General features: G+C 33.2%; 1 protein-coding gene across 2 annotated transcripts in view; it reads left to right on the forward strand.

Moving 5' to 3' along the window:
• Nucleotides 1–23,973, forward strand: part of LOC106459823 (RING finger protein 121-like) — a 67,921-nt gene that overhangs the window by 16,254 nt on the left and 27,694 nt on the right. Inside the window, exon 2 of one of the 2 annotated variants that reach the window (XM_013919490.2) lies at nt 1,823–1,863. The exons of the other annotated variant lie outside the window; for it this stretch is intronic. Coding sequence (XP_013774944.1) covers nt 1,823–1,863 — 41 coding nt within the window. The remainder of the gene's footprint in view (nt 1–1,822; nt 1,864–23,973) is intronic. 2 annotated transcript variants of the gene reach the window in all.

A 23,973-nucleotide genomic window follows, 5' to 3' on the forward strand; every position in this document is an offset into this window, starting at 1 on the left:
ATTCAAATTTTAGAACTATACATTACTCAATTTCTTGATTTAAAAGTAAATATTTAAAAACACGGATAAACATCAACTTTTGTGTGTCACATGGTATGTTAAATGCACCACTGATTAAAATTAGATGTTTGTGAAGTCAAAATACTTAGTCTATAGTTTCATCTGAAGTAGAAACTCAAATTACTGATATTGACAAGCTAGAATATAAAGTAAGAACATCTTATCTTTTCTATTTGCTAAGATATTGCTCATGTAATAAATTGAACACAGTGGCACTCTGCCCACCTCTTTTCATTTTTGGAAATGCTCCCTTATATACACTTACTTTTATATATGACATGAATAACCAATCAGAACCTTAGAATGTCCACCTAGTGGCTTTCTCAGCCATTTTAATGGGCTTGGAAGCCATTTCTTTCTTTTGAACCAATATTTCAAGGAGGTAGGTTGTGTCTTTAGTCTGCTCGAAATTTCATATTTTTTTAGACTAAAATACATCTCAGCTACTAAGCTTGATAAATTACAGTAGAATTCTTTGTTATCTATATAGTAATTTATTATTTTTTACTTATTCAACTGTATATATATAAAACCTAAAAAAACTTTTGTTTCACATCCTCCATGTGCAAAATTTTTAAAGGCTTAGCAACCTACATCAAGTAGCAACCTAGTACAAAGGTCATAACTAGAAGAGATAATTGTTTTCTTTACTTCTTTTTTACTATTCTATATTTTAAGAAAAATAAGTTTAAAAACTTGTTTCAAAATAGCAATAATCTATATACATGTATAATGTATAATTATTGAAATGTGACTGTATTTTACAAAATACTAGTCTACTAAAACACAGCCAAGAGAAGTTACTTTGTACAGACCAAAGGTCAGTTTTATATTATTGGATAGAGTAACATGAGTGCACGTGTGCCACATCATTGTAACTTCCGTATTGTTAGCCAGGCACGGCTGAAAGGTCAATATAATAAAAATAATAAATATATATAAATGTATAATGTTATGAGATTTAAGCTATTTAGTCTAAACATTTATGTGTTCATTCTAGAATGAAAGAGGCATACTTTATTTCCTAATTTTTATGTGGTTACAAGATTGGTCAAATTTACCGAACCCGTACAGAGATTCATTACTGAAAATAACAGATAAAATATAAAGCTTTTTCATAGGAAATGTTTGATAACTATCTGGACATTATATAAGATTTCGCATGTGAAATTTGAAAATTTTCTGATGCATAAAAGTATTTTCAATCTTAAAATGAAAATTACTTTGCATGTTAGATAGGCAACATGCAAAAAGAAATAAAGGCATAAGAAAAACATTGCTTTACAAACCTTAAGACTTAATAACAAAAATTTGTTATTTTGTGTACGAAAGCATTGTAATGTTTACTAATAATGTACCAAATTTTGTTGACATTCGCTTACTAATTTAAAAGTTATAGCATGAAAACTATAACAAGCACAAAATCAAAATGATTCCAAGGTTGGTCCCAGGGACTGAGCCTGTGCTGAAAGAGTTAATATAAGCCATTATTAGCTAACAATTCAACATCATTATAGTTACTAATAACAAGACAGTCAATACATTCAAAACAGCAACTTTGGGGAGGGGGATATATACATATATGTGTATATGACACATTGTTTTTCTTTTTTAGTAATATAAGTACAGTATTTTTATATGGAATGTTGTATATGTCTATAAAATCCATCCAGATATTTTTTTATTAGCCTAAATATTATTCAATAACAGTATAAACATTATTATTAGATGATCTGAGTTTGACATTTTTGCTTTATTTCAGAGTATTGACCTTTCTCAGCTTTCAGAAGATGAAAGGTGGAGGTGTGTATATATATATTTTATTTTTCATTAATAATTTCCACCAACTAAATTATTACAAGAATATTTAAATTTCTAATTTTTTTAAATACTTTTACTGTTTTGTTTGTATGTGTTAATATTAGCAATAGGTTTAAGGTTGGGTTAGATAGATAAATGGCTGTGGTATCTCTACAGAAGAGGTTAAAACTATAGACTTTGTATGAAAGCCTTAAATAAATGCCTTTAGTGACCATTTAGAACAAATTAACAGTCATTGGACTCCAACATAAATTTTTAAAGAATGAGATACGTTTTAAAATACTCAACATGATCATACATCTGTGCAATAATGTGTAAATAATGAAGTAGATAATTTCAAACTTGTTACTGTATGATAATCTTTCAGAAAAGTATGCTTATTTATAGTGTCCACAATATTTACTCAAGGATGAGAAAAATATAAAAGATAAAGTGAAAAAAATTAAGTCAAAGAACTGTGAACAATGTATATCATATAATATTATCTTTGACAAAAATGAGTTTTTATACTAGCATTACAAAGAAAAATGGGTGAATAAATTGTTTTGTCTTTAGCATTTAGTTGAAACATTCCTGATAAGTTTATAAATTATATACTGAAAACAATTTTACTAAAAGATATAACATTTGCAACTAAATAAGTTATTTTATGAAGGATAAGTTATATTTATTTGCAAAACCCAGAATGGTGAAAGGGATTGAAACTCTTGGTTCTAATAATATTTGTTTCTAAGCTGTATAGAATTTTGTAAAAGAATTAAAACAGTTTTGACTGTCATTTAGAAATCAGGAGGGATGGGCATGGCCGACTGGTTAGCTTGCTGTGTTGTGGAATGGAAGGTCCAAGGCTCAAACCACAATATATCACTGAACACACTTTCAACTGTAGGGGAATTATAACTGTGACAGTCAGTCCTGATGCTTGTTAAAGAGTTCATGTACATTTAGATAGCACGTGCTTCTTACTGGTTGCCCTCCCTTTTGTCAGCAGTTCTAAATTAGGGATGGTTAAGTCTGAACCTTGGCATTACTGACTGAACAATTTAGTCTGTATGCCACAGAAAGTGCCACTCAGTTTAAAAATACCAAATATTAGAAATTGTGGATATAAGATTCTTTGCATAAATTCCTACTCAATCAGTGCTTAAGCTCTGCTGGAACTGAGATCCAGAATTTGTTTTGGGTATTTTTGTTTTAAAGGCAGAAAAACTATAATTTTAAGACTGCCTCAGTTCCATTGTAAATTATTTGACCGAATTAGTCAACTGTGTTACTCCACTCCAGCCCTATCTCAAATAATAGTCTAATAACATTTAAATTGTTATCTTTTATGATCTACCTGACTCATCAACAAGGACATTATTTTTTTAGAAATTGAATGCAGCTGGATTCAATCATTGTTCACATATATAACACAATTAATGTTTTCAAGTTCTCTTTATTATGTTAAATTTCCATACTATGCCAGCCTAATACAATTCACTTGTACAGCCTCACAGTAAGTTACAATTTATATCTTTCCCACCTAAAATGTAGTAGATGTTCACTGGCAAGGTGTTTTGTTTAGTTTCTTTAAAAGTAAAAACCTTCCCTTGAAATTTCTTAACTATTCACAAGTTCTCATTCTGTATGTAAAACATTAAGGACTATTATTCTTTATAGAAAACAAAAACAAACAACCAGGCTTCCTAAATATTTCTGTTTTTGCTTTGTTTTTATAGAGACTACAAAAATTAGAAAACATAAATACTGCCTTTTTAAATAAATACTGGAAAAAAAAAATACAGAGAGAGAGGAAAAGCATTGCCACACATATTGCTTTCTGCACCAGAACAGCTCCTGAAACACAGACAAAAGATATTTCATATTTATATCATCATTATAATTTCATTGGTTATTGGTACCAGTGCTCAAAATTAATGCTAGCACATTGCTAGTTAGCGTTGCAGTTTTGGTAGTGAAACCTAGAAGACACTAGAAAAAATTGGTTATACATATTTCAGAAGGAATGTTTTCAGATTCTTACTGTTAAGTATCAATACACTATGATACATACATTCAGTCTTGTATAATGCAAGATTCAAAGTACAGAAGGTTACTATATATTGTTAATTGTTATTGAGAAGATTGTTTTAGCAGCTAGTGCCATGCTCATTTTATTATCCCCATTTCAGCTACATGGCATACCCAGGCTAAGTATCACAAAATAGGGATAGTGAGATTGCAACTTTAACAACTTCAGATTGTTTTATTAGTTGCCAAGACAATCAGCACGTGGGCCATCTGCCTAGACTTACATCATTCAGCCTATGCAATGCAGTTTTTCTGGCAGCATAGTTAGAAATACTAGGCCCAGGTTTTTTTCACAGTCCTTCTGATGTGTCTATGATTAAGACAAATGTTAGGCCTATTAGATTCTGATGCTTCACCATCTTTTGATGTTTAAAGCTAAACTTTTAATAATAAAATGCATTTCTTTAAATATAGGGTGGACATCAGCTGTGGATATATTGTTGCTGCCAAATTGAGGATCTTTTAACTTTTCTGAAATAGTTAGAATAAAAGCACTATTGTATGTAATTAAAATGAATTTGATATTTTAAAAGAAAATGTGGCACAGAAGATTTATACATATAGATAGGATACTTACATATTTATTAGCATTTAATACATGAAATAATTAATGAAGAAACAGTTAAAATTAATTTTACAGAAGAATAATGTTGTTATTATAGCAGCCCTTAATTTACTAGTGGGAAGAAAAGTTATTAGCAACCATTTTTTGACCTTTGAAAGGTTCAAGTCAAGGCCTGGGTTCTACCAGTTGTCACCATCTGTAATTGGTTTACAGATGTATCTTTGACCATTATAGAGTATAGGAAAGTGGTATTTTCCATCCATTTTCAAGAGTTGTCAATATGAAACGTAAAAATTTTCTATAGAAAAAAATAAATTTTGGTTTATCATACTATATAAGAGAATGAAGAAAAATAACTTATCAGTGCACCTCTTGTTAGAGGAATCTCCAAATATTCGAAATTTTACAGTGGAAAGTTAATTGGCTCCTTGACTTTCAAATACTGCTAAATATATTAGATAATCAAACACTGATGCTAACCTACTAGCATACATCACAGAGACTGGTATATGTTAAGTTTGAGAAAATGATACTTACAGCATTATCTTTTAGAAGTAATGTAATAATGTTTATCTCAGTTTTACATGTTTAAAAGATGTGTATGTACTTTGAAAACCTCACAGGAGAGGTTTTTAATAGTTGCACACACAAATTGTACGTCTAGATAGGCAACTTAAAGAAAGTTAAATCAATAAAAGTTTCTGAAAATTTACTGGTTAGCTTAACAATCTAGTTATTGGTACTGACCTCAAAGGCACTCTCCACCATCACCTGCCTGCACTTTACTTAGGTATTTAATTCCTTTTAATTCTGGTAAATGTATTTTGATATTAACTTTAAAAATACAACTATACAGGCTTTTCAAAAATACCCACATTAATGTGGTTATTATCATAAAACAAGAAATTATTTTAATATATTTAAATCTACTTGTCCCTCTGAGGTTCATGTATACCATAGTAAGTTATCATAACATATAGTGATGGGGAAAAAATTCATATAACTAAATCTATAGTTATAGCTGTGTTTTTATATACCAGGGATGGGAATTCTTGAGCTAGGAGAAGGCCATGAAATCCACTAAAAACTGATTGACCACATTCATTCGCTTCAAAATGAGACATTTTATTATGGTGATATAAAATCTAAAAGTCTAAGGACCTTTTCCAAGTTAAAAAACTTGTAAATAAGCACTTATGGTTCATAAGCATAATAAAATTGTAAACATCAAATTTCTTTTATATTTTTTTTACAGATTATGAAGATATTTCACTCCAAAAACATTGAATGAATTAATTTCATTCTATTAGTAATTATCAGTGCAAGATGTACTAAATCATATTTAGACTTTTTTTGTTTTTGTAATTATATGAACATTTGAATTCATGAAAACATTTTGGCCAAGCAAAACCTATATCGATACTTGTTTGCCAACTGATGGCATGCTTGATTCAACTGTTGGGTTGCCAGCTGCCCATTTGCAGGCTAGAGTGATAAACATATCGGTGTAAAAAAGATAAATATAACACTACTGTATATACTGTAGTAGTTTACTGCTAAAATACTAATGTGAAAAAACAACAACAAAATAAACATGACATTGGTTGCCTAAGTGACACTTCATGTACTGCTAGAGTATGCATGCTGAATAAATACAAATCAGTAGTGAAACTCACTTATGCTATAGTTCACTACAGACTTTTTCTATTCAGAATAATCTACATGTACATATTTTTAATGTGTTGCTGTCTTTTTTTAAGTTTTATCTCCTATGTTTTGATTCTTCAGTTTGTTATGTAATACATGGTTTGCTTATTTTGTCATTAAATTTAATTTTTTTTTTAAGTAAGAAGAAAATAATACAAAACCAAAACTTAATTCGGTATTTGGGACAAAGCAGAAATCCACTGTTTTAAAGTTTGTGTCTAGGGAATATAATACATTTTTTAGAAGGTTTCAGTTTTGAGTTTACTGATAACACTGTATGACCTAGATTTGATCAGTGAACAGTAGACTATACATGTCTGTTTATTTTTATAACATACATGTTTCATTTGATGGTATACACATAGATACCTTTTGATTTTTAAATGTCATGTAGCATTTTATTTGTTAATTACAAAAACAAAAGTTAAATTTGTATTGTCTAAGATTTTCATGTTTCTACTATTCTAAACTGAATGATAAATGTAGGGCATAATTTTCAAGCAGTTATAGCTGTTGTTTATTAATTTTAAACGGTGAAATATAGTGCAGCACAGCGTGTGTGTGAGTACATCTATAAACATATCTAATTATTAGCCTCATTGGTTTAATACTGGCTTACCATCATGGTGAATTGTTTGATCATTATAGGTCTATATCATAAATTCTTTAAGTTAAATCTATATCAGATTTTTTTGTTCCTGGATTTTGATTTGTGCATTTTAAGTGTATCTTATGCTGTTAAGATATCATATTAAATTGTGATTTGTGTTTCATGTGTATTTGATAATATATGCATATTGTAACTATGTCTGTGATTTGTGCTTCACGTGTTCAGATGCTGTTAGGTTTAATGTATTTTGTTACTAATAGATTGTGGTTTTGCATTCTAGGTGCACGTGATGTGTTTAATGGAGATTTATATATTTATTTTATCATGGATTTTAATATTTTAGTGGTGTGGTTTTTCTGGGTTAAGTAATTTTATTTGTGTTGATATCAGTTCTATTATTATTATTTTGATCATTTTATATTAGTTTTCTTCAAAGTGAATTTTAAAACAAACTGAATTTATTTTGATCATTTTTTAATTGTATGTTTTGAATGTTAAAATTTGTTTTATTTGTTGTAGGTTTTTAGTTATAAAATTTTTTCCCCTGTTTAGTATTTCTGTTACCTTTTTATTTTGACAATTTATTGTTTAAAGCAAACTTCTAAATCTGCTTTGATATATCCTATGTTTACTTTTCCGGAAACTCCTGTTTTCCATAATAGGTAGTGATGGCATTTTATCTGTTCTTGTACATGATAATGGTATTTGTTGTTTTATTTGTCATCAGCTTTCTTTAATTAACTGGATTGTAATTATAAATTCATGTCATTGGTGTATAATGTTTTTCATCTTAAGTGTTTTAATCAACCAACCATTTTGTCATCATGCTTTATTGACATGGTTTGAAGACAGTTACATTATTTTAGTTTTATGTTTTTAGAAAACAAACTAATTATTTTGCTTAGATTTATTTTGAAGTTTTTAATCTTTTTTTTTGTAATTCAATTTAATAACGTAACTATCAAGTATACCATATTTCTAAACTTGAGTATCACTGTAGTTTTATCTTTTGTTAAAATTGTATATCATTTCACAACGTGATTATGATTTATGTGCAGTGAAAAAAAAAATTATTAATATGAACATGTAATTAATATTTTATATCAAACTAATTATATATTTTATGAGACTTACTTGTTATTGTATGTCATAAACAAACTTAAGCCACGTGGGTTTTTTGGTTGCTTTTTTTCAAATCTAGAAATAGAAAGATTAAGGAATAAATTGATAGTTGGTACTTTAGTTCTTTGAAAGTTAGAATTCATATGCTTTAGAAGCAATACACAATTTTTAGAGAAAAATGTTCACACTTGTAATTTAGAAAGTTATTAAAATTTATATTTAAATCAAACATACCTCTGAAATACTGATAAAATGATAAGTTGCTCTCATGCTTCCAACAACCATGTGACTTAAAGTACTAAATGTCCTTAACACAATGCATAGCATGCATCAACTTACCCAGAATTTTCCACTTTCCCACCTTATTTGCATGCATTAGGAGAACTAACTAAGCTCTGCTTTCATGCCATAGTTCAGACTTTTTTTTTATAGTTGTGTTAAAATCATGTGCTGTCATTCTCACTACGAAATATGAAGTTTTTATCAATTCTGAAACTAGTGCTTCTATTAATAATAAAATGACCTCTTTTTTTTAATCTTTACCCCCCTGCAGCCACACCTTGGCATGCAGAGAGTTCCTTTTGCTGCTTTGTAAGCCTTTATTGACAGGTGTATTTGGGCCATTAATGCCATATTGTTTGTGGATGTCAATGTAATTGGTCATCAGCAACTTTTTCTTTCCATAAACAAGCCTGCTATTTTGCACAGGCTTTGTCACCTTCAACTGAAGAGTGGGATTTGCCAGTGAACCCTAGTCCTAAAGAAGCTTCTGGTGGTCAAATTTCTTGCTTTACAGCCAGTTAACATTTTAAATATTGAGTCTATTTCTGTTCCACCTGAAGGTTTTAGTTTTTATGACAACATTTAATTTTGGAATTCTTATTTCTTCCTCCTCCTCCTATCATTCAGGTTGTGATTGACAATTTTAAAAATAGATGCAATTTTCAAAGAAAACCAATTGCCTCGAACTTCCACTAATCTGGCATTTTAGGCAAGGTCTTCTTCATTTGTTCATTTGAAACAACTCAATCCTGGGGCCTAAGGTTTCATCTGTTCATTTGAAACCTTAGGCCCCAGGATTGATTTGTTTTTTTTTGTTTCTTCTTTAAGGACATGGGGTTTTCTACCCTGACTTCTCATCAGTATTTTCACCTACACTCTATGATTATGCTTAATTTAAGACTTTCCTCCTCAGAGCCATTATTAGCCGTTAACTCTTCTTGTCCTCTAGATTCATTTTCCCAGGAAGAAATGACCGCTTTACATTTTTTCTTTTTTATGTGGCTCTTACTGACAGGGCCGTATTAAGGTTTAGTGGGGCCCTAGACTCAGGTAATATTTGAGAATAATAATAATTTAGTGTTGCTTGCTTTACAAATATTTTTTTTTTTACTGGGTAGCTGGTAGGGCCCCAATGTGGCAGGAGCCCTAGGCCCAGGTCTATGTTGGCTTTGCATTAATTCAGTACTTACTCTAGGTTATCACATGACTTGCATTTAATTTTGTCAACTTAGCTGTTGGGCTATTTTAATAAGAATTTGTCTACCTCCTAGAATTTTTTCTCACCTTGAAGAGTCTTCTTCTTCTTTTTTTTACACCATTTTGCATTTGCCATTATTTACTCTGAATTGATTTCCCAACCAAAAGAAGATTCTAAGCAGGAGCTGATTAGAGCTCTGGGATCCTGTTTTATTACTTCTGGTTGTTGTCCTATTTTAGACAGCCAGTAAATAGGAGCCATTCTCCAGCATTATCTGCTTCTTCCTCTACTACTTCTCAGTGATATACTTCTGCTTTTGATCTTATCCTGTTGCAAAACATAGTAATAAGTGGAGTTGGTCTTCACAATTTAAGCAACAACTTTCTTTCTAAGCAGACTCTCTTCTCAGTCTTTTAGGGGGCTGTCTTGAATCCTTTGTTCTTTTGTGGAACCCTCGGGTTTATCATATCCTTCAATTTCAAACGATAACTAGCCTCCTCACACAGTAAAGCTACCTTCCTCATGCATCTGCGTAAGAAATTTGCATGCTACTAGCCTTAAGGCAACTCTCACCTAATTTCACATGTGTTAATGTGAACTGTACTGTTACATGACAACATCATCATGCAAAAAAAAGCAGTCCATCAATAGGAGGTTGACACAACCTCCATGTGCAGTAACTCCCTCCTATGTACTTGCTTTTGTGATAAATTCATTCTTTTCCTTGACACTATATTGAACAGACGTGTTTAAATGTCTTGTTTGAATTCAGTTTGTTGTGATTTGCATTTTTAACAAACTTTGATTTTAATTTTTTTGGCTTTAGTTTCAAAAGCTTTAAATTTTATCATAAATTCTCAAATGAAAGTGACTGATAATTAGTTCTGTGTGAGTGACATTATTCTCACAAATGCCTTATTTCTACTATGGCTTGTGGAGGCTCATTAACTGTCAGGGATGTTGCAGCCATTGTTTAACCTGTTGTGGTTTACCACATGCTTACTTGGCCTCCTCCTCCAGTCCTGTTGGCCAAAGTTCTTTCTCTCCACCTGATTTGCTTTTGGTAGTGCCTTACCATTCAAGAAATTATCTTAACCTTCCAGTCCCTTTCTGGATTTCATTCTTGGATATGTTCCTTTCCTTATTTTTGCCAGTGTCATTTATTGTTTCTCATATTTTATTCCATTATCCACAATTCTTGGGGTTTACCTAGTCTTTTCTCCTTGCTTCTTATTAGGATTTATACTATTTCCTTGTTCTATAATAGCACCTCTCTTACGACCAAATGCCTTATTCTCCTTGTGTTTGTGACTTTTTTGTCCTGACTTATAGACTTTCTTCCTTTCCTTTCCTGTATTCCATGTCCTTGGTATTTGGCCAGCTGATGTATTGTGCCAATTGTCTTATATTTTGCTCTCCGGTTCCCCATTTTTGTTTTATCTTTTTCTCACTACCCTCCTTTATTCCCTTGCCTACCTTTATCTTTCATCTGAGACATTTCATCATGCTTCAGGTGTGTTTTCTTTAGACATCCTTTCTCTTCTCTTTGCTAGCTTACCCTGTTCCACTTCTTGTGCTCTATCCCTCCTTACATTGTTCCCCTGATATTGGGGCTACAGTCCTCTTTACTCCTTTTTGTGTTCATGATATTTGTCAAGCATCCTTTCTTCCCCCATATTTCGTCAGTGGTGTTAACTTCTCTCTGATAATCTAGACCAGTGTTATAGGGCTTCAGTCCTCATTATCTTCTCAGGTTTTTATTTTTATTTTTTTCTTGACTGTGCTCATTACTTCTGTTCTTCATCTGGATCAATGCAGGCCTTCCTCTTTTTTTCTCATCCTACCTATACCAGACAGACATCTAATTCATCACTATTCTTACTGGTGACTATCATGTCATGTCTGGCCCTGTGTGTACTCAGCTCTTCCTCTTCTGCTATTGGTGTCATTTTTCATTACTTTACTATGATCACTCTCCTCACTTCTCTTGTCTTTGTTCCTCTTCCCATTTCCTTTTCTCTTCCCTCAAACTCCAGCTGTGGTCTTTTTCACCTGGTCTGCAGTTGGACAACTTCCTACACATGCTTCTTGACCTGTACTCCATATATTTTCTACAATCTGTCCATCAACTTCACATCTTCCATTTTCTTTCTTTTCCCTTCATTGTAAAATTGGCTTATTTTATATTCATTTGTATTATGAAGGCCTTTTCTCACCATTTTCAAGGCCAAGAGGTGGCATTCCTTTTGGCACAATCTTGGATGTATCCTCTTCTCACTTTCTTTTACAAGAGGCTACTCGATTGGGGTGGCTTGTCATGAGATCTACATCTTTTTTTACATTCACTCAATATTTGGTACTTCTGGGCATTTTCTTCATCTCTTTCTCTCACATAAGTTCAGCCTTATTCTCTTCTCCTGCAAGCTATGGCAAATCTAACCACCAAGATTTGCACTTCTCATTCTCATCCTGCATGAGGGTTCTTTTGCTTTTGGGGACTCTGGCTTCCCTGGAACCTCTCATTCCTTTGAGGTAAACATACATGCCTCCTCCAGTGAATCTTGCAGATCCAAAGGGTTCATTCTTGGGTTCCATTGTCCTCATTTATGAACCTCCTCCCTCTTTGAGAAATTGTCTTGGTGACTGGATCATACCCCTACTACTTCTGGCACTCCCTCACCATCTCTCAAACTGGGTCTATTTCTTCACCAATTCTTTCCTCTCTGATTGAGGTATTTCTCTGGATAAGTACACGACTTCTGGCATTTGGATACAGTTTAACCATTCATTTTACCTCTATGTGCTTGATTATTTTGCTCTTCATGGGTCATTCATTCATCTACTGGTGGATCACTTGTTCATGATTCACTCTGACAATTTCACAGATGTTTCTTACATTGACTGCTCAGGAGGCACCTGTTTCAGGGTCTTTTGCTTTTGGATGTTGGATCTGCTCTTCTGGACACATTCACATAGGGTTTGTTTTGTTGCCTGTCATTTGCTTGGAGCTAAGAACTCTCTTGGCCAGTCTGCATTTTACCAGTGGAGTGATCTCTAAAACCCAGGTCATTCCTTGTGTTTACTCTTGTTTGAGTACACCTTTCATAGACATTTTTGCCACCTTTTTCAACTTCAAGCTTCCTCTCTACTGGTCCTCTGTGCCTTGTCCTTCAGATCTGAATGTCAGTATGCTCAGCAAACCTAGTCTCACCTCTTTCTATATGTCTATCCTTCTCTTCATCTTCTTCCTCCAGTCTTTGCCTTGGTACACAACACTACTTGTTGTGTCCTATTTTTTGCCCATCTTTGGCCAACTCAGCCTTGGTTTCCACTCCCCCCCTTCCTCTGCCCAATATCCACTCTCTGTTACTTTGACCTCACACATCCCTTTTTTCATCAAGGGATATCAATCCATTCATCTTCATGTGTGGGATTTGTACTGTCTTTTACCTGTTCGGTTGGACTTTCCGAGTGTGTGTGGCATTCTTCCTTTTGCCATTCCACTGTCTATCTATCAATGAAAGTGGCAGGACTTTTGTTGTTCCATCCACTCCTTTCATCTATGCCATCCTACTGTGAACCACTTTTCTGCATTTTTATCTTGCTGTTCATCCGTGGTTTGTTGGTCTCTGCCAGTGCTGATTATTGGGCAGCCTTGACCATTGCAGTTTGCCTTTCCTAGTACCACAGGGTGTTTCTTCCCCTGTCCTCTCCTCTTTCTTCCACTGCTTCATTCTTCTTTGACCTCCTCATCCAATTCCCATGCCTGACTGGAATCTTAATGTTGTTTTTCACATTCTGATGCATGTCCAGTTTGAACCATTGGCTTCTAGCTCTTTGTTCCATTTTTCACTCTAGATTTATTTCCCCTTTCTTCTTTCCTGTGATTGCTGTTGTTTGTAGGTATATACTAATGATGGTTCTCACATCCTCTACCACCACACTTATGGAATTCTCTCCTCAGACTGTTCTTTCCTTCCTAAGTCTTCTACCACTCTGGAAGGTAACTGTACTTTCTCTCCTATCTCCCTTCTTATGTTTCTCACCTATATGATCATTTGGACTTGGATTGGCTCCTGTGTCCTGTTTGGGCTGTTCAGTGTTGCTTCTCCCTTTCTGGTTTCTTGCCATCATCTGTCCATACCTTGGAGCTCCTCTTCTTCTAGGATATTTTTTTCTACCCGTACCTTATCTTGGTATGTTGGTCTCTTGATGTGGATGCTCACAGGCTAATTCACACTCAATTTGTCACCTTTTTCATTCTCTTGCATTTCATTTTCACTGACCCTTGAATGAGATCTCTCAGGCAGGCAGGTGGACAACTCTCCACACATTCATCTCCTCTTATCTACATCATCTTGCTGATTTTTCTCCTGATGGATTTTGGCTTCCACCCATTGCTATTCTTCAATCACCCCACCATTTCTGTGAAGAATACATACAATTTCTTTTTCAGAAACCACTTTACAAATTCTTATGGTATACTTGACTGATTCAGACTGTACCTATTCCATGGACTATCACAGAAAAGCCAGCACCAGAGAAGTACGCTGCCCATTTTGCCTCATGCTTGTTGGCTTTTCAAAATAGGGTTTTGCAGTCACCCATTGCACTGTCTCCAGTAAAAGACCTTTTTGGCTGGAGGTCTGATGGAGATCCAGGCACTTCTCCGAATTTCCCCTCCCTAGCTGAGTAAAGCATGAGAGACTCTTACCATTTACCAGTTCCAAACTGCTGGGGGTGGATGGACCATGGAGAATCCTAACTGGTTGGGCTTAGCACGATACAATGAGAAGTGGGGTGGTGATGCTACTGTTTGTGTAGTGCAGGTCACCCCTCTAAACCATAATTCATACCACTTGTGCCTTCCTCCTGCAACCAGAGCTTATTCAGTTGAGTTAAGGTGAGTACACACTATACAAAATCATAATACATAACTGATGTGTCTTCCTCCTGCAGCTGGAGTCTGTTCAGTAGAGTTGAGGGGAGCACACAAGGTACAGTTAAATGCACTACATATAATGGCTCATTGATGATCACTTGTGTGCAAGTGCTCAGACATTTTATTCTCATTCCACCCATCCATGCGACATGTGGGGCTCATTTGGCTCTTGTCCTCTAACATTTTAGACGAAGAGTAAACCCTGGTCGAGGTGAGATCTGGTCTCCCACTGGTGTTCCTCTATAGAATCTCTGCCTTTGGGTGTCACACTCCATGGGCTTCCCTTCAGATGCTTTCTGAAGGGAGCTCATCTATTTAAAATTTTGCATTGGCCCCCACCAATTCAACATAGGATTCTTGCTTTACTGTAGAGGTAAGTTATTATCTCGGAAGTTAACATTTTCCTAATCTGAAAATGTTTTTCCAATTGGTACTCGTCTCCTTACGCATTCCCACGTGTACTCCCCACTTCTAGTGCACATTTTTGTCTTGTCTCATCAAAGAATGAAGTTATCACGAGTGCAAAATGCATAAGTGGAGTTATTGTGCATGGAGGTTGTATCACTCTCCTATTGGTGGAGGGCTTTTGTTTCAAAATGACATCATCATGCACTAGCACAGTTCATATTTTACAAGTGAAATTAGGTGGGAGTTGCCTCAAGACTGGTGGTATTCAAATCTCTTAGGCAGACATGCGAGGAAGATAGCTTTATTGTGTGAGGTGGTATCTATTGGAAATACATTTTCAGATTAGGTAAAATGTTAACTTCAGGCTTTGTATCCAATTGTCTTGACCTTTTTTACTTTTGATCTTTTCAGATGACTTTTGTTTCATCCAGTGCAGTTTGCATTCAAATTTTGGATCAGGAGATTTTATACATTTTAAATAAAGAGGCCATCATAGCAGTGCACCATGTTTATATCAGTATTTATTCTTGTATCTTTCAAGTCGGAAAACATGAGGACGTTAAATGATCTTTGGTTGATGAAAGATGATATAAAATACATTTACTTACATGTCTCAATTCATCTGTCTTCTTGACACTTTCTATGCTTCTAGCATTGGGAAGTGGTTTTTCTGCTCATGATCCTCTCTTTCAGTGTGGCATGAACTTCTTACCTCGTTACACAATTACTCAAACCCGTAACTGGTCTTCTGCACACTAAGTATAGATTTTCATTGTTACTTGGACAATCGGCTTATTCTAGCCCAGTGTTACTTCAATCATTTATTCATTCTGGATGCACCTTTTTGATTCACCATCTTCCACTTTACTGTGCACCAGTTAATGACCTCACTTCTCTAATAGTAGATACTATGAGCCAGTCTTAGAAAAATCTTTATATATACGTGCCATTTTCTTCATCTTTTTCCTTAAATATTGGCCAAGATCGTTTTTGAAATATGGTATTTTATTAGAGAAATCCGATTCTTCTCTCAAATAGCTTGAATGTTATAACATTTGTGCTAATATTCATTCCTGGACATCTGCCAATATTGTTAGGCAATCTTTAGGAGTTGAGTCCTTAGAAATTCTATTTCTTATCATTATCAAACTCCTCAACAGTTTGCATCATTTTTTGTGTTCTTATTTCATGATCTTTGCTTATTAGTTTCTTCTATTCCAGGTTACAGATCTGCTCTCTCTGCCATCTTCACATGCCATAGAACCCATCCCTTTCTCTGTCATCATCACTCTTTACTGATCTTTTTTAAGCCTTACATTTACTTCATCCCCAAATCCCTAGTGTAATTTAGGTCTTATCCTAGTATGTCTTACTTCTCTTCCTTTTGAACTTAAGCAACTTGTTTGCTGTACCATCTTTGGTTGCTTGCTTCAAATAGGAGAAAATCTGATATTTATACACTTACTGATTAACTTTTCTTGAAAGGCTCTATACTTATATCCTGATAGCCTTACTACCAAAGACTTGGGCTGCAAGAAAAGGTAACTACAGTTTTTCAACAATTTTGTTACCTACCCTGACTGAAAGAGATTTTTATTTTATAGAATGCTTTTTATGTCATGTCAGGGCTGTATGTTCCTATATTGTACAAACATCTTTTAAGTTACATGGTTGTTGAAAGCATGAGAGCACTTCGAAAAGAAAGAGCTATCAGTATTTCAAAGAAGAGTATCTGTTTAAAATTTATTTTAATTTTAAAAATGTAAAATTTCATATATTAAACTTTAATTTCAAAGACTTGCAAACATACACAGTTTTAAGGATATGTTCAGAGATCATTTATTACTTTTACTTGACAGGGTGATTATATTTTAGGGACAACTGATGTAGCCTCTACCAATGTAAAAGTTTAGACTAACTTATGTTACCTACATCTAAATGCTCACTGTTGAATATATGTTTTATTATTTTAAATGATCTGAAGCATTAGTATTATGCATGTGCTCGTGAAAAGAAGTATTTAGAAAAGCTCCAAATTGTTTGAATTTTTTTTCTATGGTGTTTAAATATAGTATTAATCAATAATTGCTGTAGTTATTTATTAGCATACAAGTTAAATATAGTAAATGTATATAATGAATTTTGTGTTGTTCAAACTATTAAATTTAGAATTTTTTCTTGTTACATGCAACAATAAAGAGAAGTGTATGTGTAAATAAAATCAATTATGCTTGCATTATCATCTGGCAAGAAACTGTTAGTGTCCCCTGATGATTACTGGTTAAACACAAGAATACACTGAAATTTTGCCTGGTAGTGTCTGCTAATTAAAAGCTTTTTCAGGTCACAAAGGTCTAACTTAAACAAAGCTAACTTCTCAACAGCTTGTGAAAACCTGATAAAAGAATTGCTACATTGTTTAATTCCATCAGATTAATATATTTCTAGACAATGAATATAAGCTTTTAGTCCAAGCTAAGAATGTCATTGAAGACAGCTAAAATACCATTTTTCCATTTTTATTATGTTTTTAAACTTTATACAGTGGTTTTAAAATAAAAAAAGTACTGATTGTACAGAAAATATTGATATGAGAACAGTATTCATATTTCATATGTGCACATAAAACCTAAAAACATGCAATTATAATCCAATGAAATATCAAGAATTTTAAATTTTTACTGTGGGAAACAATAAATTTAAGACCTTTTAGTGTCCCATCCTACTAAGCATAAAGTCAAAACATATACAAACAAATATATTCAGGAGTATTTTCTTCTCACATGCTATTTGTGTTACTTGGAGTGAATAATATAGTCTAATAGATACTGAATAACAGTTAAATTATATTTTAAAAATAAACCTGGCTGCAAGCACAACAATTACACAGGCCTGCAAATTTAAACTTCATAAAAGTTGTTTTGGGTATAATAATGGATTTTCTATAATTCAACTATGCAGATTTCAAAAATAATAATATTATTTTTTCTATCATGTAAGGATTTTTTACAAATTTGGAAGAAAAAAAAACTCTTACATAGATCAAATTATTATTATTTTTACCACAATGAAATTTTTTGTATTATTTTGTTTGTTAACAAAAATACAAACATGCTGAAGAAGAAGGAAGAACATTGATGTCAAATGATTATGCATCATCATTCCTCCAGATTTTTTTTTTGTAAAATTGCGTCTTTTAGTATCAAAACTACGTGTTGTGATCTTTCTTTTACGTATTGCATTATGATGTTTTGTGAAAAATCTGTACATGATGGAGAAAAATGGATATTGTTTTTGTATTCAGCATACATGTAAACATTTCAAAACACTAAAACCATCACAGGCCTGTGTTATCAGTAACAGATAAAATTTAAAAGTATTTTAACCCTCTTGCTATTTGTAGGTCAAAGTGCACATGTTACATCTTTTTAAGAGTTACATTTAAAATCTAATTAAACTGCTTTTGATCACTGGATATGAAATAACTTGGCAAGAAAACATAGTTAATAAATCAAATTTTAATATTATTTAAGTTTTAAGTTCTAACTTTGAGAAGGTAATATTTAAGAAAATCCTCAATCTGCTCTAGTATGATAATTGTGACATTTGCTCTATAGGTCTTTCCTTTATTTATCAAACTCTCCAAGAAGTAACTTACTCTTTATAATATAGATATTATGCAGGCAAAATATAATTTTTATTGGCCTCTATCTTATTCTTTTTTGGAGCTATAAACTAGAAAATCAGACCCACTTCCCACGCTCACCTGTCATGCCCTGTCTTTCACCAATTGCCAATAGTTCTGACATTTTATATTATTTATAACCAACAGAAAGCCAGAGTTTTATTCTATCAAATGATGTGGTATATTATCTTGTTTTCTGTATAGAAAATTGTTTATTTTCTGGATACGCTGAATTTTTAGAGGATCTTATTGTATTGTTAGAAAGCCAGAAAAAGTATGATAGTTATTGGATATTGTTTGCTTTTTTGAATGTTATTATTCTGTGTTCTTAAGTGCAATATTTAATTAGATAAAAATTAGTTAGTGGAGTAGTACCATTAATATAAAAAGTAGCCTTAAGTTTCATTGATAGTCAACAGCAAAAAAAAACAAAAAACAACTTGGTAAAGTACAGTCTTTCTTGTTTTTCATGTGTATTCTTTATTTGTTATTATAAAAGTAACTAAATGTAAAGATTAGAAACTTGTTAGGTTAGATTAGGTAAGTTAAAGAAAAAATAATAGTAATAAAAATTATTCATAAGGTATGCTCAGAAGTGGCTTGTGCATTTTATAATTCAGTTAATGTGAGCTACACATTTGCTGAGTGACTTATAACATGTATGGTGGGATTATTAGGTAGACATGGTTCAAAGAGCAAAAAAACAATAAAATTTAAGTAGAAACAGAAGTATACTGCTATGAACTTTAAGTTATATTGGATAAACAACTGTAGTTTCTTGTTACAATTTACATTCATCCTAGAAAAAAAAAGGGATAATTTAGATTTATTTCATATTTTGTGGTGGTGGTTATGGTTATGAGGTTGGTCAAATTGACCAAATATGTATAGAATTTGGGTAAAGAAAATAACAGATAAAATAAAAAGTTGTATGGGAAGAAAAAGTTTGATATTTATTTAAGATGTTTTTGAGTTTATGCAAAGGAAATTTGACAATTTGTAGATGAAAAAAAGTATTTTTAATCTTAACATGGAAATCACTTTGTACTCGGAGCAGTCAAAACTTTGACTCTACATATTCACGGAGAACTTTTTAGTAACAATACTTCATTAAAAATTCTGATTTTTTTTCTACAAAAGACTTGTAATTGTATTTTGAAAGCTTGTGAAATTTTGTGAAGATACACAAAACATATTAGAAGCTATATTATGGAAGCTCTGAAGGTCAAATTGGGGACACTAACTCAGTCGAATCAGTCGAGCTTGTAGCGAGAGATTTAATGAGTAAAGTGGACTAGACCTGCAATGACAAACTATTCAAATAGTGGAAGTAATTTTTTTATTGAATATATTGATTAATGTATTCAAACAAAGTACACAAATAAGAACACTTCTTATTTCTAAAAAAACAAACTGTAAACACCCTGTTCAAGGGCAGAGCACAGATAGCCCATTGTGTAGCTCTGTACTTAACAACAAATAAACAAACTCTAACTATTAGATGTAAATTGATCTTCACCAAAAATATCATTTTCAAAATATCTTTCTATAAGATCCAATAAGAGTAACACCAGTTTAAAAGATGAAGTTAGTGAAAGTGAAGTTAGACTACGTAATTGTTAGTTTAGCTGTAACGGTTAATATTTTAAAGTGAGTTTAACAGAGATAAGGAGAGTTATTTGTCTTGTCAAAGGGTGTTCTAAAGTAATTGAACCTACCTGTGTGGACTTTGACAAAAAGGGTACAATTACTTCAAGTTCTGGAATTAACTGTGGTAACCCATGGGGTAGTGTAAGTGAACTTATCACAAATTATATTGATAAAATGATGATAAAAGAAAAAATTAAGAATTGTTTAGAGTTTTAGATACAACTGTGATTCTGTAAAGTATTTTTTTACATATGTTTAACTTGTTTTGAATATAATTTAAAACAAGCGGATTGTGTGCTGTCCATTTATTATAAGTCACAGACACCTACTGTAAAAGAATCCCAGTCCATATTCAAACCCTGACACATGAAAACTGATATGCTGTAGAATCAAAGTTCAAAATATACATGCATCACTTCATTTTGTCCCTCAACCCATGGGGTCATTGAGGCACCACTGATGACTTTGCAACCAGCTCTCTCCATCTTTCCCAGTTTTCCACTGCCTTCTGGGAGTTGACAAACTCCAGGCCTGTCCACTTTTTGATGTTGTCTTCCCACCTCATCTCCTATCTGCCTCTTCTTTTCCCTCTCACGGTGCCTTGCAATATGGTCTTTGCCAAGCCAGATGACCATGTAACATGACCACACCACTTCAGTTTGCATTTTTTGACAGTGGTCAAGAGATCTTTGTATGGTCTGATAGCTTGTTGGATCTTGTTGCAGACCTCTTTGTTGGTAAAACAGTCTTTATATGAGATGCTCAAGATCATTCTGTAGCAACTCATTTCCATGGTCTGTATTCTTCTTTCTAGATCTGCTGTGAGGGTCCATGTTCCACAAGCATACAGAAATATGGATATGACAAGGGAGTACAACAGCCTAATTTTGGAACTGAGAGTGATGTTTTGTTGTTCCATATTGGTTTCAACCTTGCCAGCACTGTTGTTGTCTGCAAAATCCTGGAAAGTATCTTAGGTTTGGAAACCTCGTTTGTGACAATTGATCCCAGGTATACATGCATGCAAGTGAGTAATTATTCCGTAGTGCCCTGATACAATTCTATTTCATTGTTGACTGCTTTTACCATCTTATATACTCTTAACCATGCATTATCAAGCATCACATTGAATATCAGAAAGGGTCGTGCAATGCTTTTAGTTAATTTTTGATGTAGTCAAGATGATACAAAATATAGAAATTCGAGCTACAAGATAGATATCTGAGAATAGGATTCAATGAAATGAAAATCAGACAGTCTTTTAGTTAATGATGGTTTCTACTCTAAGTGCCTTATAAATCCTTTGGCACTGTGTATGTCCTCATTTGTATGGTTGTATGTCTTGTCAGCAAGGTGGCAATGATCAGGTCTGAGGGTTTTTTGCCTCTGCTGTTAAACAAATGCACAATGGTGGGCAGGGGATGATGGAACACTCAGATAGCATTTGTCTAGTAGATATAGGATAAGAAATTTTTTTTCATGGATCTTCCGATAATCTAGAGGGTTGCTTTTTTCAGGAATGCAAGGAGCATTGAGGTAGGTGTTGATCTCTGTATCCTCTGAAGATGAAATGGTTGGTTTCTTAGAGGCAGCAAAGAAACTAAAGAGCTTACTTCTTTTGTGTGTGTGTGTGGGGGGGGGGGTAATTGTTTGTTGAGGAAACTTTCTTTACTTCTTGCTCCAGAAGCAATCGATTGGATTCATAGACCATAGGTCTAGTGAAACACCAATCAAGTTTAAATCTGGGATCCAGTGCAACAGCCAAGCAGAAGACACTTCATTGCTCATACTGAGTCAGCCAGGCATGAGCAGATTTCTTCAGTGCAGAGACAATATTAAAATTATATCTGGACTGCATGCTGTCAATCTCATTCATGACACTACATAACTGAGGTAACAATATTCTGACCCTGGGTGAAATCTGTTGCCTCTTTGAATGGTGCCAGTATTGCCACCAAATCTGCAAGCACAGTTCGATCATGAAAAGTAAGTTTTAATGTACCAGTATCTAGATTATTCAACTTCTTTTGACTTAATCATCTTAATTTCTGAGTTCCATCATGTTTGTGTTACCAACTGAACTCTGGCTTTTCCCTCAAGTAGATCAGTTGCTTGCGTTGATTTTCGAATGTAGGACACGATGGCTGATGCTTTGGAAATTACTTTCAGCAATGGTCCATTTTCTTTCATGCCATCCCTGACCACAAGCATGTGGGAAAAGCAAGGGTCATGTTCAGGAAGAAATTCAGATAAATTGTCTGCTGATTTAGATTCATTGAAAAGTTTATCTTCTGAGTCACTATCTGTAGATGAGCTATCACCATCTCTTGCACTAGGTAGTGTTTGTGGTTCAAACCCAGGCAAGCAGAAAGCTATGATCATTTATGGATGCATTATCAGGTGTCAAATATGACAACTTGTTGTTCATGTTAAAGAGATTTATTATTTCATCATATTCAGCAGCAATGTTATCAGATGTATGATGTCCCTTGAAATGCTGACATGCCAGCATGACTGTTTGCATTTTCCAGTCAAGTATAAAATTACCAGTGACTTCAAGAAAGCTATGCATTTGTCTGCTACTCTAGTTGTCCACAGTGACATTGATGTTGGATACAAATAACTTCTAATAAATAAACAATATGTTAAGTTAAAACTACACTGTTGTTTAAACAAGTTAAGCACAAACAGTAAGCATCATTGTGTCTAGTTATGTAACCAACAGCCAATAAACTACAGCCTGACATTCTTGAGTTACTTATAAATAGAATGCATGCATACCATTGTGAGCATTTGCACCAATGGATGTGGTAATAGCTAATATTTCAATTACTTGGATAGTTGGAACAATTGAAAATAGTAATAATTAGAAACATTAATTGATTAAGTTGAACAATCTTGAATTAGTCAAAAATAACAGTGAGAAATCAGAAACCCGAATTTTTGATTAGTTGATTCTTTTCATGACATAAATCAGTTTAATCATAATTTCTACTGTTTATAGCCATTTGGAAATATTACTCTATTTTAATCATTTAGTGCTTCAGGAGGGTTTGCAGAGGTTTTTGTTTTCTTTTACCTGATGTTGGGATTGCTTAGATATAACTGCTGTTATCCAATGGTAAATATCTGTAATTAAAACTGAAAACAGGCTGTTAACAGGAAATATACCTCACTGATTATTCAATCAATTTGAAGCATTATAGTTTTGTTGTTGTTGTTGTGACAGTTTATTTGCTGGGTTTGATATTTGTGGTTATTTAGTAAGTCCATTTCACTTATTTTTCCAAGTTATTTCTTTCTTTTATAATGTTTTACAGGACTAACTCACAAATAAAACTTGATAGTCATTTGTAAAAAATCCTCTTGTATCCAAGGCATAGAACTGACTTACTAACTGATTAACTAACTCGAAGATTGACCCATTCATGTTTTTATCCAACCTATATAAAAGCCAGTTTGTCACATCACTCTTGATTTCTCAAAACAGAAGAGATCATAAAAGCTAAAATCATTTACTGAGATAGAATAGTTCGATTACTGTCTGCCCATTACGATTTTAGTGATGGGGGTGCAAGGGTGCCATGAAGGGGGGGGGGGAGTGAGTTGCCTTGAAACCTTATAAGTGTACTGAGTGTTGGTATAATAAGCCTAAAGTAAAGATGTAGTGTTTGATAACCAAGCTTAGAGCCAAGTGCATAAAATTTATCATGAAAGTAAAAATATTAATTCAATTTTAAACTTAAATCATTTCTGAATTATGCTATTTTCTGTTATATCACCAACGTTTTTAATTAAAAACAAACCTCTTTAGTCAATGGAGACTCTAAATTAAGAAATCAACAAATAG

The sequence above is a fragment of the Limulus polyphemus genome, unplaced genomic scaffold (assembly GCF_000517525.1).
Source record: "Limulus polyphemus unplaced genomic scaffold, Limulus_polyphemus-2.1.2 Scaffold30, whole genome shotgun sequence".
NCBI lineage: Eukaryota > Metazoa > Arthropoda > Merostomata > Xiphosura > Limulidae > Limulus > Limulus polyphemus.